Source organism: Mixophyes fleayi, chromosome 4, assembly GCF_038048845.1.
Source record: "Mixophyes fleayi isolate aMixFle1 chromosome 4, aMixFle1.hap1, whole genome shotgun sequence".
NCBI lineage: Eukaryota > Metazoa > Chordata > Amphibia > Anura > Limnodynastidae > Mixophyes > Mixophyes fleayi.
In genome coordinates, this window is record NC_134405.1 from 123,442,056 (window position 1) to 123,462,270 (window position 20,215).

The following is a 20,215-nucleotide window of genomic DNA, read 5'->3' on the forward strand; positions in this document are numbered from 1 at the left end:
ACCAACATTGGTACACACACAACCCCCTTAGTACTTTTACCTTTGTATTCTAGCTGGTCCAGTGTGCAATATGATGTAGCACATGCCCTTGTGTTTCAAACTCCTATTGTCCCATAGATTGTAAGCTTCCGAGCAGGGTTGTCTTACCTCTCTGTCTGTATGTATTACCCATCATCATCATCATCATCAGTTATTTATATAGCGCCAACATATTCCGTAGCGCTTTACAATTGGGGACAAACGTAATAAACTAATAAACAAACTGGGTAAAACAGACAAAGAGGTGAGAAGGCCCTGCTCGCAAGCTTACAATCTATGGGACAATGGGAGATTGACACATGAGGTTAAGTATACATTTTGCATCTTGGCCCAGCCAGACTGCAAAGGTAGGGTGACTCATAAGCTAAATGATCCTGTCACACAATAATGTTGGTCCGGGGGTAGTTGTCTTGTGTGAAATTGTGTAACAGGCTAAAGGTAGTGAGGTTAAGATGGTGGTTGAGGAATATTATACGCTTGTCTGAATAGGTAGGTTTTCAGAGAACGCTTGAAAGTTTGTAGAACAGAGGAGAGTCTTATTGTGCGAGGGAGAGAGTTCCATAGAGTGGGTGCAGCCCGAAAAAAGTCCTGTAACCGGGAATGGGAGGATGTAATGAGGGTGGATGAGAGACGCAGATCTTTTGCAGAACGGAGTTGCCGAGTTGGGAGATATTTTGAGACAAGAGAGGAGATGTATGTTGGTGCAGCCTTGTTGATGGCCTTGTAGGTTAGTAAAAGTATTTTATATTGGATTCGGTAGAAGACAGGCAGCCAGTGTAGAGACATACAGAGTGATTCAACAGAGGAATAGCTATTTGCAAGAAAAATCAGTCTTGCCGAAGCATGCAAAATAGATTTTAGGGGTTTGAGTCTGTTTTTGGGAAGACCAGTAAGGAGGGAATTGCAATAGTCAATGCGGGAGATGATTAGTGCATGAATTAAGGTTTTAGCAGTGTCTTGTGTGAGATATGTGCGGATTCTGGAAATGTTCTTTAGATGTATGTAACATGATTTAGATATAGAGTCAATGTGGGGAACAAAGGATAGGCGTGAATCAAGGATTACACCTAGGCAGCGAGCTTGTGGGGTGGGATTTATGGTCATGTTATCAACAGAGATAGAAATGTCAGGTATGCTCTTGTTGGCGGGTGGGAATATTATTAACTCTGTTTTAGAAAGATTAAGTTTGAGTTGACGAGAGGACATCCAAGATGAAATGGCAGAAAGACAGTCAGTTACACGGGACAACACAGATGTCGAGATATCAGGAGAGGATAGATAGATTTGGGTATCATCCGCATAGAGATGATACTGAAAGCCAAAGGAACTTATTAGATTTCCAAGAGAAGCGGTATAGATAGAGAACAGCAGAGGACCTAGCACCGAGCCTTGTGGTACTCCAACTGATAGGGGAAGCGGAGCAGATGTGGCTCCAGAGAAATTAACAGTGAAAGAGCGATTAGAGAGGTAAGATGAGAACCAGGATAGAACTGTGTCTTGAAGACCTAGGGATTGCAGCGTTTGTATGAGAAGAGAGTGGTCAACTGTGTCAAATGCAGCCGAGAGATCAAGGAGAATTAGGAGAGAGTAATGGCGTTCAGTCTTAGCAGTGATCAGATCATTAACAACCTTGGTCAGCGCAGTCTCTGTGGAGTGTTGAGAACGAAAGCCTGACTGAAGAGGATCCAACAGGTTGTTTGCGGAAAGAAAGCGTGTGAGGCGAGTGTAGGCAAGTCTCTCTAGAAGCTTGGAGGGGCAAGGGAGCTGAGAGATGGGACGGTAATTTGAGAGAGAGTTTGGGTCGGAGTTTTGTTTTTTTAGAATAGGAGTAATCACTGCATGCTTGTATAGTGATGGAAAGATGCCAGTAGAGAGTGAGAGATTACAGATTTGAGTTAGAGGTGAAATGAGCACAGAAGACAGGGATCTACCAATTTGCGAGGGAATAGGATCAAGAGGACAGGAGGTAGAGTAGGAAGATAAGAAGAGCGTAGAAATTTCCTCTTCATTTGTGGGGTCAAATGAAGAGAGGGTGTCAGAGGGTAGTGGGAAGGAAATGAGCTGATGGCTTGTTGAGGAAGAGGATACCATTTCTAGTCTGATCTTATCAATCTTGTCCTTGAAGTAGGTAGCAAGATCCTGAGCACTGATAGTAGATGGAGGGTTCGGGGTGGGAGGATTGAGAAGATGATTAAATGTATTGAAAAGGCGTTTGGGGTTAGAAGCCTGAGCATAGATAAGAGATTGAAAGTATGTTTGTTTTGCAGTGTCCAGAGCATTTCGATAGGAGTGGTAGACAGAAGTATATGTGAAGAAGTCATTAGAGCTTCGAGATTTACGCCAGTGACGTTCTGCTTTACGGGACAGTTTTTGAAGATTTCGTGTTGCTTTGGTGTGCCACGGTTGACATCGAAGTCGACGTGTAGTATGAAGTGTCGCTGGAGCCACTTGATCAAGGGCCGTTGCTAGTATTGCCAGTATTGTTTTATTAATGTTTGTTTCCAATTGTAAAGCGCTACGGAATTTGCTGGCGCTATATAATGGCGCTATATAAATAAATGATGATGATGATGATGATGATATTTATATATATATATATAATTATGGATTTAGTGTGATTGAAGGGGTTTTTCTTTTGGTGTAGTTTTACTCTTGTATTAGTAGAAACTCCAAAGGTCTGTGTCTGTATTTAGGCTGTTAAATATGTGTAAAGTATATCTGTTCAATGGTTTGTAATCTAAAGAGTGTTTTTACACGTCTCCATTGTATTGATGGGTGTTTAGCAGATTAATCTATCTATCTATCTATCTATCTATCTATCTATCTATCTATCTATCTATCTATCTATCTATCTATCTATATATCTATATATATATATATATATATATATATATATATATATATATATGATGTTAACATTGCCATTTTTATAATGCATATTGTTAAATTGTTCTACTCAATCTTGTGTTTGTTTATTCTTTTACTTTTGCATATTATTAATGTGTTTGAGCCTTCTTTTGTTTAGTTGTCTTGCTATGTTCCCTCCATATGCATACCCCAAGGTGGATTAGCTTTAAAATAGCTGAATATTTTAGTTGGGTTTTTTTTGCATACTTTGCAATTCCCACAGCTCCTGTTCTCTTTTAGATCCTGTATGCTATTGTAGGTGGTAGTAGTCATCATCAGCATCATCATCTTCAACATTTATTTATATAGTGCCTGCAAATTCCATAGTGCTTTACAATTGGGGTCAAACACAATAATATATAATACTGGGTAATACAGGTAAAGAGGTAAGAAGGCCCTGCTCGCAAGCTTATAATATAAGGGACAATGGGAGGTTGAATCTATAAATTGCATTTCGGTCCAGCCATATTACAAAGGTAAAAGAGATCCAGTCACACAGCAATGTTGAGGGTGGTGGAGGAATATTATAAGCTTGCCTGAAGAGGTGGGTTTTCATAGAACGCTTGAATGTTTGTAGACCAGAGGAAAGTCTTATTGTGTGAGGGAGGGAATTCCATAGAGTGGGTACAGTTCAAAAAAAGTAACTGGGAATGGGAGCATGTGATTAGAATGGATGAGTGATGCAGATCTTGTGCAGAGTGGAGGTGTCGAGTTGGGAGATATTTTGAGACAAGTGAGGAGAACTAGCCTCAATCTAGCCTCTGTGTGCAAAATACATTGTAGAGGCTCAAGTCTGTTTTGGGGAAGACCAGTAAGGAGGGAATTGCAATAGTCAATGCAGGAGATGATGAGTGCATAAATTAGAGTTTTGCAGTGTCTTGTGTAAGATATGTGCTTACTCTGGAAATGTTTTTAAATGTATGTAGCATTATTTAAATATACAGATGATGTAGAGTCACACCTAGGTAATGAGTTTGCTGGGTGGGATTTATGGTCATGTCAACAGAAATAGAAATGTTAGGTAGATAACTTCTCTTGGTGGGTGGGAATATTATTAACTCTATTTTTGAAAGATTGAGTTTGAGTTGGTGAGAGGACATCCAAGATGAAATGGCAGAAAGTCAATCAGTAACGCGGGACAACACAGATGGTGAGTTTAAGGTAAGTGGGTACTTTGTGGATCCTGAGTTTCTTGCTTTGCTGTGTGTTAATTGTGGTGCATCTGGTCAGGGCCGCCATCAGGGGGGTACAGGGGGTACCCGTGTACTGGGCCCGGGCTCACCAGGGGGCCCGGTAGCACTCTCTAACCAGGGGGCCCGCTATCTTCAGCCTGGCTGTCACTGTGACAGGCAGACTGAAGACAGCAGCAAAGACGCTTCAGCAGTGGAACGCATCCACCAACAGGAAGTTCCAAATGCCGAACTTCCGGTTGGTGGAACGCATATGCGTTCCACCAACAGGAAGTTCCACATGCTGGACTTCCTGTTGGTGGAACACATATGCATTCCACTGCGGGAGTTAAGGTCAGAAGTATCTCTCTCCCTCTCCCCTAATACATATACATATACATACATATATATATATATATATATATATATATATATATATATATATACACACATACATATAATCACTTTTTTTTTACATAAAAGATATATTATATATATTATATATATATTATATATATAATATATATTTTATGTAAAAAAAAAGTGATTTTATATATATATATATATATATATATATATATACATATATATATATATATATATATATTAGGGCCCCCCTTAACTTACCTTTCAATCGCCTAAGTCTGACCCCCTTCATGGAAGAGAGGACCAGGGAGGGAGCTGGAATGTGACCACAAAAGGTAATTATTTTTTTTTGTTTGTTTTATCTACAGTATTTTTTTTTTCATTGCCTTGGGCCCCCTTTCCTCCTGGGCCCCCAGGCACCTGCCCATCGTGCCCAGTCGGAAAGATGGTCCTGGTTCATGGGGGGGGTCATCTAGCGGGGTCATGGGGGGTGTGGGTCATCGGGGGGGGGGCCCTGCCTGCTTCATTGTACTGGGCCCCACGATTTCTGATGGCGGCCCTGCATCTGGTAATAGTGGGCGTATTTATTTGACATTTTTTAAAATGATCCAATATTTCTCAGGGACTTTTCAGTTTCTTAACCATCTTTCTTGTGTTATGTTATGGATCTGATTTCATCCTTTTGTTGCTTGTTTGTTTGAAGGTGCTAGGGGCTTAATGTCGTATGTTGTTTATTGTTGACCTATTTCTTCTACTCTTTTTTTTTTAGCATCTGTTATCATGAGAATGCTATAATCTCTGCGTATGGATCTTTCTGTCATGTTGTTTGCCTGATCTTGATAAGTGATGTATTTGTGCAGTTTCTTCTTTGAATGGTATGCTGTTGAGCCGTGAGTTTTGTGGCAGCTGTTCTTTAGAGCACAGTTATTTCTCTCCACGTGTTTCTAAAAGGTTTTAGAGTTAGAGTTTATTAGAGAACTGAGTTAGATCTAAGGTGTTGCTGCTAGTTTGTTAGTGACTTTTAGGCAGGGTCTGTTTTGGTTGATGTGTGTATTGAAGTTGCACGTATTTCCATGCATATGTTGAGTTGGTCGCATCTCATGAGCATTTGCACTGGGCATATACATCAGGGGTAACAAGTGTGTGTATTTAGTTTTCAAGAGGGCTTAGTCATAGTGGAGAAATGTGGCTTGACAGTGATATTAGTAAATGCTAAAGTCACATTACCCTATTTGTACACATTACAATAATGTAATGAACTGTCATATACCTGAGAAAGAATATTGTCTTGGCAGATATTGATAAATGCTGAAACGGCATTTCAATATAAAATATATGTAAATACATAAACAAATATAAGGTTAAAAATTCAATTCAATTCAACATCTGTTTTCCCCTTAAAAAATCAAATGGGAATTTTCTTTACAGCAGTAGTCCAGATGGAACTGAATATAAGCAAGGCCCTATTAAAGTTTGTGGGGGCACCAGGGCATATAACTTCTGGGGTCCCTGCCAATAAAATTGCCTTTACACATATAAAATGCACATATGTTATACGTGCCCCAATGCTTCATCCATGATCCCTTTGAATTGCCTCATGTGTATTGTCTGTTAACCCTTTTATTAACCCAAAGTGTAATTTTTTGCCATATTGTTTTCCCCCCTTGTGCATTGTCTGTGCCCATTTTGGACTATATGTCTATTGTTGCAACAATAACTTATATTTTGTGTCTATTTCTTCAAACATTAATGTCTGTGTGATCCCTTATTTGCACCTTCCCTGTGCCTGTAGTAGGGAAGCTGCAAGATCGTCAGGGACATAGAATCTGCACACAAGCTTTTCATCATATCAGGAGCCTACTGATTTCTTGTCAGTGCCTTGTACAGTGATAAGCTTGCTCTACTAAGTCACTCTTTAGCAGGCTTCCATTATCTTGCTTATCTTGCAACGCACATTGAATTTCTCCATAAGATTGACAGAACCAGGCTTCTGTAGGCACGAAGCAGCCATGTGTTCCAGCATGGAGTGTATCTTTTAAGCATTCTCTTGGTAGACAGAGGCCTAGATCACTTAACAGGTAGGTGATCCTCCTGATGTGCCCCACCTATGGGTAGCACGGTGGCTTGGTGGTTAGCAATTCTGCCTCACAGCACTGAGGTCATGAGTTCAATTCCCGACCATGGCCTTATCTGTGTGGAGTTTGTATGTTCTCCCCGTGTTTGGCTGGGTTTCCTCCGGGTGCTCTGGTTTCCTCCCACATTACCAAAACATACTAGTAGGTCAATTGGCTGCTATCAAATTGACCCTAGTCTGTCTCTGTCAGTCTGTCTATATGTATGTTATGGAATTTAGACTGTAAGCTCCTATGGGGGGGTCCCTGGTCACATCAGTCCCTGGACTGTGAGTGAGTTCTCTGTACAGCGCTGCGGAATCAGTGGCGCTATATAAATAGATAATGATGATGATAACCTATAATCCAGCTCAGCATTTAATGTAAATAGATGGACGCACCTTCATAAAATACTATCAGTTAGAGACATCAATGCAGCCAATCAGAAGCAGCTAAATAGTGCTGCTGATAGTCAACATCGTCATTGCAAATTGTTGCTGCTGCTCTCTAGAACCTGCCATATCTGCATATCTGCTGATGAATCTAGATCTAATTGTGTAGCAATTACATGAACATGCTCCTATTGTACTTAGATACACTTGCCCACCCACATACTGTCTTTCCAGGTGTAAGGAGACATTAGTCAATGATGTGCAAAAAAAACTATATAACTACATATGCATTTTTAGTTCCCATACGCAGTTCAAAAAAATACCTGTCTTATAGAAAAATGTTGATAAACAGTATGTCCATCTCTAAACGAGACCACTAGTGTCCCAAATAAATTGCTATTTTTTAAATACCTGAATGTTTTTACTTTTATTCTTTTTCATTTTCTGCAGCCCATTTAAATAATTTAATAAAAATATCTTATACCACAAGCACTTTATACTAGTACTTCACGAGTACCTCACCTTAGGTAAGTTTGCATTAAATATTTGCGTGCACATGCTCACTAATTAAGATGAACGACTTCAACCATGTATATTTATATAATATTTTAATCTTTTTAACATACTCCTGCAAAATAAACTTTTTGTTTCATGCCCTTAACAAACAATGCCTCAATCTCATCATTAACATCATCATTTATTTATATAGCGCCACTAATTCCGCAGCGCTGTACAGAGAACTCACTCACATCAGTCCCTGCCCCATTAGGGCTTACAGTCTAAATTCCCTAACACACTCACACAGACATACACACAGACTAGGGTCAATTTGTTAGCAGTCAATTAACCTACCAGTATGTTTTTGGAGTGTGGGAGGAAAACTGAGCACCCGGAGGAAACCCAAGCAAACACGGGGAGAACATACAAACTCCTCACAGATAAGGCCATGGTCTGGAATTAAAATTATGACCCCAGCGCTGTGAGGCAGAAGTGCTAATCACTTAGCTACCGTATATATTTTTGTGTATTTGGCTGTTTTCAGTGTGGAGTGCACCCAGGGACTTCATCTACAGATTTAATAACATATTGAACTTTATTTAAGTTTTGAGCACCTGCCATCCACTTTCTCAGTTCTTAAAATTATTAAAATGTTGATTGAGCTGAAATTGGTACATATTAGATTATTTTAACAGTTATGTGCTCCGCTCAATAAGTTGTAATGCAATATACTTGTTGAGATAGCAATAGCCATCTATTATCTAAGTTATTTTAACACCTTTTTATTAGGTAATGACAAGTACCAAAGTAATGTGATTTATTGCAATATTAAATTAAATAAGAGGAGTAATGTTGTTAGCATATGGACAATTTGTACAAAAGTCGCGCACAAATCTATTGGATTCTAGTAAACTGTGAAAAAATATTGGGGTAACTAGGGAAGATGTTAAACAAAAAACAAATAAGTAAATGAGGCAATGCTATTCAGACAGCTATGTACCAAATATAGTGTGCATAGAAGTGAGGAATAGTAAGGGACCTGGTCACAACTAGAACCATGGGTGTAGCTACTGGGGAATCAGCTGTATGGCAGCGGAGGGGCCTGTGTAACTGCCACAAATGCTTCTCTAAGCTTTGTTTCCTCTGCCATATTCTGAGTGCAAGAATAGCGCTCAATGAGCTACCAACTGTATGATGCCAACACCGCAAGGCATATGTCAGCCTGCAAGGCATGCCGTGTATGTCAGCCTGCATTCTAGAGCTCGAAAATGAAATAAATCTCTGAGCAGAAAGTGCAAAGTGGTGCACAGCAGAGTAAAATAAGTGAAACAGGGACTGTTAGGTCCTTTTATAAGACAATAAAATTGTGACATCTGTTGATGCTTGCTGATTGGTTTCTTCTGTACTGTAATTTGCTTTACTGTCCAGTAGGTACAAATTATTGATGAAAATTGTCTACATTTCAGAATTGGTCAAATCAATTCATAAATCTCTACTTCTTACCATGAAATACTGCTTGGAGAGAAAAAAGTTAGAAGAACCATATGTGGACAGCAGGTGGGACCACAGAAACTCCCATTTTTTTCTTTGGTTGTTTTATTGCCTATTCTAGGGTCTCATATGCCTACGTATTGTATTTGTTTTGACATTTTTACATGCAATTTATGTATACTATGGTTAAATTAAAAATGCAACGTGACAGTTTTTCTTTGTTACATGGCAAAAATAGATCTCCAAACCTAAATGGAGACCAGGCATTTGCAGTTTGTTGAAACTAGGGACGTTCTATGTATTTCTTTTTACTGTCTTTGCACTGTATAATTATTAGTCCTCCAGAGCACCATCCTCTATACATTATTCTGTGGACATTCATTGTTTTCACGTTTGAACTATATTAATACATGTGTAAAATGTTATTATGTTGTCAGAAATGCAATTTCTAATCAAATATATTACAGTTAGGGCATTTCATAGTTGCTATTGCAGTGATCCCTGTTTTACTGTCACCCTTTTATACTGCCATCCTCGCTTATTACAGGTATATTTAAGCATAAAATTAAAATGTATTACTTTTATTACATTACCCTCTTTATAACACTACAGTTCCTGTAACACTAGTTTTGGCATATGCTTTAATCTGCACTGTTCTTTAAGGAACACAGTTGTCAGCTGACATAGTATATAGCAGAACTAGGAAGTAATATTTTAATTTCACAGCCAATTTATATATAAATATTGATGTAAACTATACATATATTGGTAAATGTCAACCATGTTTAGACATTAAATAAATCATGTTGACTCAGAACAAATCATATATTTTGCCAGTAGCGAATTTAGTCACCCAGCTACTTTTCCACAGCTCACTTCTCCTAGTTTTATTTTGGCACTCCATATTTCATGTTTTAAATCACATTTTTGTTCCATTTTAGCAAAAATGAAAAAAACATCTTTAAAAGTATCAGCGCTATATTGCTCATTGATGTACAATGGTGTGTGAATCTCTATATCAGACCTGCGCTCATGACTTTTTTAGAGAGAACCAGCATATTAGCTCCTACGTATGTGAATGTATACAATTACTCATCTAATTTAGACATAATATTATTGCCCTTTTATTTATTTATCACCAAGACATTTCACAGCATAAGCTTATCCCATTGCAGGGCAGACTGCACCTTGTAGTTCCACAAATTCGGAAGCTACAGGTTGACTTCTGATCTTACAAATGCTTCATGCTTCACTCAAGGTGCATGGATTGTATGATTCTTCAATATTCTAGCGTGCTATATTGTACTAAGAAGTAGTACAATAGATCAGAAGATGCATAGTAATGGAAAATCATAAAAGCTTAAAATCTTGTTTCAGTAACTGAAGTAACAGAGCTCAACCATTACAGTAGGGACACGGAACAGCTTTACAGTAATGCCAGCATAGTTTAGGGATGACGGTAGAGATGCACTAGAGGTGTCTGTTTGTTGCTATATTATTATGAGAAATCAATTTTTCAATATGTGGCTTCTAATATCATTATAAAATGTAAAGGGTAGGTGAATACTGGATTATACAAGGCTAAGATAACACTTAATAGCTTGATACACATAAGATTTTCAGAATAAAATTAATATAACCAATAAAGTTTAGATTGCAATGCAAAATACAATAATATCATCAAAGCAATCTACCTACTAGGAGTGTGGTGATTATGTTGTCTGAAACATACGTTTCCTGCAAAAATGTCATAGATAAAACTGTACAGTATTGGTAATTTTGTTTAAAGCAGAAAAATATATACCTTGAGTATGCATTTAACTAGTGTTATAATAGTAATAAATGTAATAGAATTTGCAAGATAATTAATCTATATTAATGAATATTATAAATGATACAAAAATGTATCAAAGATAGAATTCTATCCAGAAAAAATACATGCTGCGTTATAATTTAGATTTTTAGCCTTACTTTAAGAATATTACGTTTCATATCAAATCTGTTCTTTTATCTGACTGCTGCCTGTTTAATCCAGAAACTTGCACTATGGAGGAATGGCTGGCCATTGACAGGACACAGAGTTTATACTTAGCTGCAAAAACCCATTTAAATGAAAGATATTTAGCTTCTCACAGCAATGTGGTATATTTGTTAAATAGTGTTCTGCAACAAAGGGTTTGATCCATGGCTCTTAGTTCCCATAGGCAGCAAAATCACTTTGGTAAACTCAAAAACCTTCAGCTACAACAAAAGAAACCAGTCCCCAAGCCCAATTCTATCAGGTTTCTTTTCACTGCCAATAAGTAAATAAAGAGAGCACAAGTAAGTTCATCAAATATAATCTAGGATTTAACTAGAAATGTGTAGAGGATACTTTCAAGTTGAGAAATCTGGTTTGAATCTGTGTATTGTTTGAAGCCTAGGAGACCTTAAGAAGCTGCTTAACATCTCCCTATCTCTGTATTGTACATAGTAAGATGGGTTTGAAAACGAGTGCAAATTTTTTTTTTTTCTTGGGTGAAATTAGAGGATAGATCCTGGACTCACAATATGCTCACACCTGCATTGAAAACATACGGGATCAAAACCAATATTGTGTTAGCTACCTTTATCCCTCTCTCTCTGACATCTGAACGGGCTGCATGCTACTGAAACGAATTGTGGATTTATTGAAGGGAAATTAGCATAAATTATTACCAAACCTGTAAACGTGTGGGGTCCTGCTTTTGGGGAAAACAGGAGCCTATTGCAGTCCTTTCATGCAGAAAGATGAGCTTTACACATCGTGGTGGAAAGACTGAATAGCTGAAGTTGGAAGAAGATTCCCATTTGCTTTACACATTGATATAATTGACTTATGTGTATTTTATTCCATTTTCCCAACAACAGTTCGATCTTCTTATTCAAATGAGTCCCCTGAAAGTCCTCTTTTTTTTTATTTGTTTTGCATTTCTTTACAAAGAGATACAATCACTTTTAAAAGACACCCAGTACACACATTTCACGTCCTTTTCATTGCCATTATTAGCAGCAACAAGCTGCATTGAACAGTGATTCACAATACATACCCGGTTTTTGTATATTTCAAATAAACATGCTGCACATCTATGCCACAATGGTTACATACCCATACATTTTTCTTAAAAAAACAAACAAACCATAAACATCATTGAATATATTGACTAATGGTGCTATTTATCTCCTGTTATGGAAGCATTGAAGCACATTTTAAAAGTGTATAAAATAATAAAATCCTAAAATATCAACTCTAGGTACACCTAAAGCTATGTCATTTTTGTATGTTACATTGTTATATTTTATATTTAAACATAAATTTCCCCAAAAATCGGTTCAACAATATTTTAAACTTGTACCTTCTGTACTCATAAACATAAATTATAGCTTAATTTGTGTTGTACATAAACTCATTTCTAATTTAGAGAAAATGTATTAATATGCTCCACATACACATGGGTACAAAAGAAGGCAAACAATATTTTTTTCTAAACATATACTTCATATACTTCGTAAATATTTGTGTACATTATATTTTTTTATCGTAAAGTTATGTTATTTACTAAAAATATGATTATTAAAATATATGTAACACAAGTTTATAATATATTTTTACTGCAAAGTAAATATACAGAAATCTTCAGCGTTGTAACTATTCACTTACGTAAATATTGCTATATGGACGACAGCTGTAAATATAGAAATTAAAATGTTTTTTTAGAGTACAGTCAATAAATTATCTTCTTAAATTACACCAGTAAAATTTACAATATAAATAAATTAATCTATTCAATTAAACTATATCTGATGAAAGCAATTCTAATTCTATGTAGAGATAATTTATTGTAATCCTTTAGTCTTATCATGTCCCTCTGTTCATATACATGATATTCACTGATCATTTCTCTGGAAAAAAAAACACATTACCCCTTTCCTACACAAGAGAGTTAGCAGCGCAAATCATAGCACATATTAGGCAGCTTATTGGTTAATACTGAAAAAAAGGAAAATTATTATGAAACATACAGGTCAGGTTTTCTGTAAATGAATTCTTTTCTTTTACCTGAATTTAGAAGGTCATATTGTGTTAGTGCTCAAGTGCTTCTGTTAATATTGGGAAACGTGATTCTGCATTTCAAGTAACTGATTTGAATCACAGCAGCTATTTCAATATTAATGAAATTGTTTAATCTCCTAAATTCATCGTGTTTAAGTAACGATTTGGTGATTTACTGACCAGCAAGGAAAACTGTCATTAATGTTTTGCTTGTCCCAACACATCTTTTGTTGAGCTACATCTAATTGTACAAAGCCCTCTAGGCTTAAAATACCAAATTTGAAAGGTAATTTACGCCCAACCAACACACTATGGGTAAATATTAAAATGTTACAAAGAGAAAGAAAAAACAAAAGCTATTTAACATGTGTAAAGTGTTATTGTGATAATAATCTATTTGTTACCATACAAAAGGAAGCAGAAACATTCTGGTTTTTAAGTAACTTTCAGAGGCAAATGGCCATTAGCAATAACAACATAATCAATAAACTTTCACACGTTCTTCTAGTGACATGTATTAACCTTCTAATACTGTTTAAAAACTTCATAACAAGTTGAGAGAAAGTAATACATAAAATAATGATAATAATAATAATAATAATAATAATAATAATAATAATAATAATAATAATAATAATAATAAAAAAATAATTAGAATATGATTTATAATTGTATATTAAACACAAATTATCATATTTACTTTGTGTGATTTATATAATGAGTATTATATTGAAACTTTTATATGTATTTTTTTTATATTCACAAAATTGATAGGCTGATAGAGACCAATATTTCCATCAGAGATTATCTTTTTAGATATCAAAATCTAAAACAATTTTATTGTTCTTGTTGGTTTTATTGCAATAATGTCATAAGTAGGTTGGTGTTTTTCTGCAAACTGGAAAACATTTGGAAGATGCTCTGGTGTTGCCATATATACATTTAAAGTAAAAATTTGTGTTAAATGCGTAACAATAGTTTTCTCACATCAATTTAACATTTTAATACACTGTGTACTTATGTAACACATTTTCTAAGGCACTGCTTGGCATGTTCATTAAAAAACACAACTAAAATGTGCTTCTTCACCATGTTCCAATCTCATTGTTTGTCCGCTACAATAAATTAAATTCCTTTTTTCAAACTATTACAACAAACATACCAAAGTGTTCTAACAAGATTTGACAATTTCTATGAAGCAATATTATACTTACAGAATGAAAAAATAAATAAACACCCAACTTGGTTTATTTAGTTATTTATGGGTGGGGGAGTTTTGTTAGTTTGTCTTTCCATTTACATTATTTTCCCACTATTTTTACAAGACAATGACCACAAATGTCTTATGTGTGTTCGTTGTGTTATATTCTTTAGATCCTTTATGAAAACATTTTGCCTGAAGAGATATTATTAATATTATTACATTGCACTATTATCATTACAACATATATACTATTTTTATTATAATGTTTTTATTATTATATTTAGGCATTTTCATCATAATAACATATTTTCCTTGGGAAAAACAGGACAAAAAACACTTCCTAGAGAAGTCCCATAGAGTAAGTGACGACATACAGCAGGATCAGCAGGAAAGCAAAACACGGTTGATTAATATCATGATAATCACCTGCTCTATCCCTGTGAACCACCAGACTCTCAGAGTATCGTACTGCAAGGAGAGGATGGGTTACGTGAGGCAAGCAGGGGAAGAAGATGAAGACAATGACAAATTCCCTTTTCTCTCCCATCCATATTGCATTTACAGTAAGGTTAGCTCCTTGAACTCTTACAAATCTATGTGCCAGGGTTGCATTTAACAATTTATATCTACATGATGTAAAGCATATGTGGATACTATTTTTAAAAACATTATTACTCGCAACATCCTACCATCTCATATTGTATAATCTCTTATGCTGTGTGAACAGGACAAGCTCCGGTCTTTGGAATACATATGTAATTAGCAAGCCTGTGGTTGTGTAGTGGTGATGATGTATCTTAAAGCCTTCACATCTGGCTGCCTAACAGCTGTTTAGTGTACGATGTTGTTAGGAGCTTGAATGATTGGGGATTATCAGTGAGTTCCCTGGGGATTAAGAATAGGATTGCACTGAAAATCTGAATTGTTCTGACACCCCTTAGACACCAACTCTTTTTCTGTATTAATCTATTGTTGGCTTTTTATGGCTTATTAGAGTTGCTTACAGTATATATCCCACATTCCCTTCCTCCTGGCCCTCCTCCCTGCATCTTGACACTGTTTTAAAACTCCCGGCCATGAGCACAAAAAAGGTCTCTATAAAGTGTTGCAAAGCCTCCTGGCAGTGACTGGGTTAAAATAGGAACTGTCATATAACACTGCAGAACAGTGTTTTACTACTGTTTTACTGTTTATGCTAAATAAGTGTGCACACTTCAGTAAAATTTGCCTTAAATCAGGGAAATACACACTTGTTGAAATTTAGAAAATGTTCAATACAAAACTGTAATTTAATGTATAGAAATAAAAAGCCTACTTTTTTAACCCGACAATAAAGGCTTACTTTTTTTTGGTCTAGCATGAACACTGAAACTCCCATCACATAGGTAGCAAATACAACAAGATACAAATTATTCTAACAAGCTGGAACACTTACATGTAATGCCAAGTGTTCACAAATGTTTATTTCTCCAATGTATATACATTGATATGTTTAACTCTACACTTATTTTTAAAAATATGTATGAAGAGATATAGAAAAGACTGCAAAGTTTATATTGGCAGGACAAAATCTCATCAAGAAGAAGAGCACACAGTTAAGCCGCAATTATGATAGTATAACAACAGTGATGTATTTATATCTACACATAGATCTTTCTTCCTCTCTCTTTCTCTCTCTCTCTCTATATACAGTAACACAAACATTACCTGACTAAGAAAGTAAAATAAAGTAAAACCTCACTGAATTAGATTGCCTTGAGAACAAGTGCCCTCCCCCTCTTGTTAAAAAGTAAAAGTGCTGCCTTAAGTTAGCTAACAATACAAATCAGATAACAACAATATAGAACAAACAGAATACTACAGCCAAGCAATTTCCATGTCAAACATCCCACTGCTCAGTAGCTCCATTTGTAAGTGTGAATTGCAGACTAAGCTCCCTGCAATGCACACAGGAAGGTTGGTGCATACCTTCACACACACTGTTACTGGGTGCCATCACACTTCAATTCCGGTTGCTGAGCCTTTTCACCCCTTGCCTTGTCTTCAAATGGAAATGATTTCTATTGGCCCAAGGTGTCCATGTAAATAGGTGTAAATGAAACCAGATTATGCCTTTCTCTCACCCACGCCCCCCTCCTCTCTACTCTCCCTTCTCTATTCCCTCCCTCCTCCTCCCAAGGCGATTGTCATATGATAGCAAAGAAGTGGCACATTAATGAAGCGCCTCTACAGGGGTCTTTTCTGTTCATGTCACTACATAAAACTATCAGATGGTTTGAGGAAGGACATGGACACAACTACTTAGCTTATCTCCCACCCAGCAAAGGAGAGATACTTTCCCCTGCTCCCATTCAACTGCTGCTTAGAAAAGAAGCTTATTCCTGATGCTGAAGATAAGATCAGGGTTTATCCAAGAAGGGACCAGGCTGGCTAAGAATTGAATTAAGACCTGAAATACCAGAAAAGGGGCTTGTGGATTTTGTTTTCTTGACAAGAGCAAGCAACTTTGTGGCTACTTTCCGGATGCAGAGTGTCAGCTTGTAAAAAAGTTTAAGGTATGAGGTGAATTTTGTATTGTGTGTCCTTTTTTAATATATAGCTAAGCATATATTTTTGCCTATTAAACTATTGGTATTTTATAGTATAAAGCGAATACATGTTATTGGTCATAGTTTGTCAATAGTTTATAAACAATGACAGTTTAAACATTTAGTTATTTGCTGCATTATGAAATATGCTAACTTGGTTACTTCTCCCCGATTACATGTAGTTCACCTCTGACTGTAGTGAAGATGCCTCGACCAGGGAGAAACACATACAGTGATCAGAAGCCCCCTTACTCGTACATTTCTCTCACGGCCATGGCTATTCAGAGTTCTCAGGAGAAGATGCTGCCCCTGAGTGAGATCTACAAATTCATAATGGACAGATTTCCCTACTACAGAGAGAACACCCAAAGATGGCAGAATTCTCTGAGACATAACCTATCCTTCAATGACTGTTTCATCAAGATCCCAAGGAGACCTGATCAGCCCGGCAAAGGCAGTTTCTGGGCACTTCATCCCAGTTGTGGGGATATGTTTGAAAATGGAAGTTTCTTAAGGCGTAGGAAGCGGTTCAAGGTGATGAAATCAGACCATCTTGCCCCTACTAAGCCATCAGATGCAGCACAGTACCTGCAACAGCAAGCAAAGCTTAGACTAAGTGCTTTAGCTGCTTCTGGTACCCATTTACCACAGATGTCAACCTACAACCTGGGAGTTTCACAAACATCCAGCTTTAAGCATCCGTTTGCCATTGAAAATATAATTGCCAGAGAATATAAAATGCCAGGAGGACTTGCTTTTTCCACAATGCCACCAATGTCAGCTGCCTACCCCCTCCATAACCAATTGACTACAGTTGGCAGCTCCATTGGCACAGGCTGGCCTCACATGTACAGTTCCAGCATGATAGACACTACCACACCTATATCAATGGCTAACAGTGATTACAGTGTCAGTGCCTATGGAGTGCCCATTAAGCCACTTTGCCATGGAGGACAAACTTTGCCTGCTATCCCAGTTCCTATTAAGCCTACACCAGCAGGTATGCCAGGGCTTCCTGCACTCCCAACACATATCCCAGCAATTCTGGCGAACTCTTCTCCATCACTGAGCCCAACATCTCCTCAAACAGCCACCAGCCAAAGCAGCCCTGCAACCCCTAGTGAAACTCTCACCAGTCCGCCCATTGCTCTGCTGTCTGTGGCTGTACATTAACCTGTTGGACTGTATACATCACTTCTCCAAAGTTTACTTACTTTACTTTTTTTCTCTTAAGGAAAGAAGTCTCATTCCAGGAAGGAGGTTAACACTTTATGTTTGCTTTTTTAGTTGTTTATCCAATGTGGCTTTTTTGACTATCACATACATGTCCTCATACACTTGAAAATGTTTTTCTGCAGAGCATTGCCATTCTAAACACACCTTTGCACATTGCTTACAAAATGTATAGCAAAAAGAAAGGGCAAGCATTTTCAGGTAGCATATTTAAAAGCACATTTCTATCTTATTAAAAAACAAAAGACATCCAGTATCTTATGATTGCATAATGCTGTTGTTTTCTAAAACTTAGCACCGTACATGCATTTGCATCCAACCAATTTTATCTAGAAAGAGTTCACAGTTAGACAGAGATTAACATCTTGGTAGATTTTGTATTTGCAATATCTAAACATATACATGTAGATGCACAAATAGCTATGATGAGCAACTATCATGTTAAAATAATGGTTTTATTTTTTAACTATAATCAGACATCTGCACTAACATAGAAAGTGCACATAATTAACATAAAACATACACTGAAAAGAAAACAAGATTGTTTACACTTTGACTGTCCTAATGTAAATATTGAACTTGTGAATCAAAGCATTAACTGTACTTGTTGGCTGTCAATGGTGAGTATTGATTTCAACGCACTGGAAAATTATCAGTCCATGTCACTGAATTTAAAAATGCATATCTATTTATTTTTTTATTTTATTTTAATTTGTTTGTTATTTTTTTTAGGGGGGGGGGGGTACAAAGCCCTGTGCAAAGGTAGATGCTCAATTGTTAGCAGTTTTTGTAGGACCTCCCATAAAGTGCAACGTGGAGGTTATTGTAAATGTCTGTGAATATGAATGAATATAAAATGTGTTTAATGCACTTTTTTGACCCACTCCTAGTTTTAATTTAGGCAATTTGCTAAAAATGTTTTAAAATTACAAAAAAAAATATGTTATTCTGTTGTGAACCTAAGTTAATTACAAATGACCCTAATGTCATCTGAGCCCTAAAAAAATGACCACTCAGTCTCCTTGTTGTACAGAAGGCATGGCATTTGCTTATTGATGTTATTATTCACAGCATGTGTGTATGTCAGATTACAAAAAATAAGTGTCTGCGTTAAATTATGAACCTAGTCGTCCAAATAATATTTTCTCATTAAAATGATAATTCTATATGATTGTCTGTCTTTTTTATTAATGAATTAATCAAACTTATTTTAAGTTAAATTATGTTGAGCTCTTTAACCTGCTGGAAGATGAATTAGTATAATGTATATGTGTGTTTGTGTTTCTGCGTGTGTATGTCTATGTTTCTATTATTTGTGTTATATAGAATTATTATGTGGATAATTGAGGGGATAATTATGATTTAAATACTGCAAAGTGATTCTTTTATCCTTTGCTTGTTCAATAAATGTCATACACTTCTTAAAATTTCAAGAAGAAAAAATAGAGGGCTTTGCACATTTAATTCAGGCAGCAATGAATGTAGCATATCATTAGTGACGTGATAATAATTTTGGAGTGTCTGGAATGCTTGTAATATTTAAACTAAGGCATAAACAGTATTTGATATTATAAAAAAACAGGAAATTCACACCAGGCAAGTTATTGCTCAATAGAAAGCAGTTTTTATAGAACATTTTATATTGATAAATATGGCACTATTAGCAAGCAGCAAAACATTCTTAGTTTTGTCTTTTTTAATATTAACTCTACTATTAACAGACTAAACAACTCCAATGAACCTGGCAATTAAGGTACAAAGTACTCTGACATAAAAAAGCAGAAAATGGACCACTAGACATTTGGGTGATTCTAACTCTAATGGGTTTACTTCTACAGACTTTTAAAATATAAATTAACATGAATAGTTCACTTCTACCTACATTATTGCTATGTAAATTTGAATTAGACCACCTTCAGTTTTTTGTCTTCTTAAAAAGCATACGGGCATAATACGCTAGAGGAATAGGTAGAAAACGACATGAATCATGCAGTTTATTAAAATGTATGAACCTGCTAAGGCTTGTCAGGTTGCAGACAAGTGATCTCATTTGTCAAGTTCAACCAAAGCTCACATCAATATGATAAAGCATAGAAAGTATGTACAACTTGTACTGCAAACTAACAGCAATGAGTGTTGGCTGCT

General features: G+C 36.3%; 1 protein-coding gene across 1 annotated transcript; it reads left to right on the forward strand.

Moving 5' to 3' along the window:
• Positions 1–16,274: 16,274 nt before the first annotated feature.
• Positions 16,275–19,236, forward strand: FOXB1 (forkhead box B1). Its single transcript, XM_075205230.1, has 2 exons — positions 16,275–16,804; positions 17,020–19,236. Exon 2 carries the CDS (start codon positions 17,042–17,044, stop codon positions 18,008–18,010), a length of 969 nt encoding a protein of 322 aa, XP_075061331.1. The 5' UTR covers positions 16,275–16,804; positions 17,020–17,041; the 3' UTR covers positions 18,011–19,236.
• Positions 19,237–20,215: the final 979 nt, after the last annotated feature.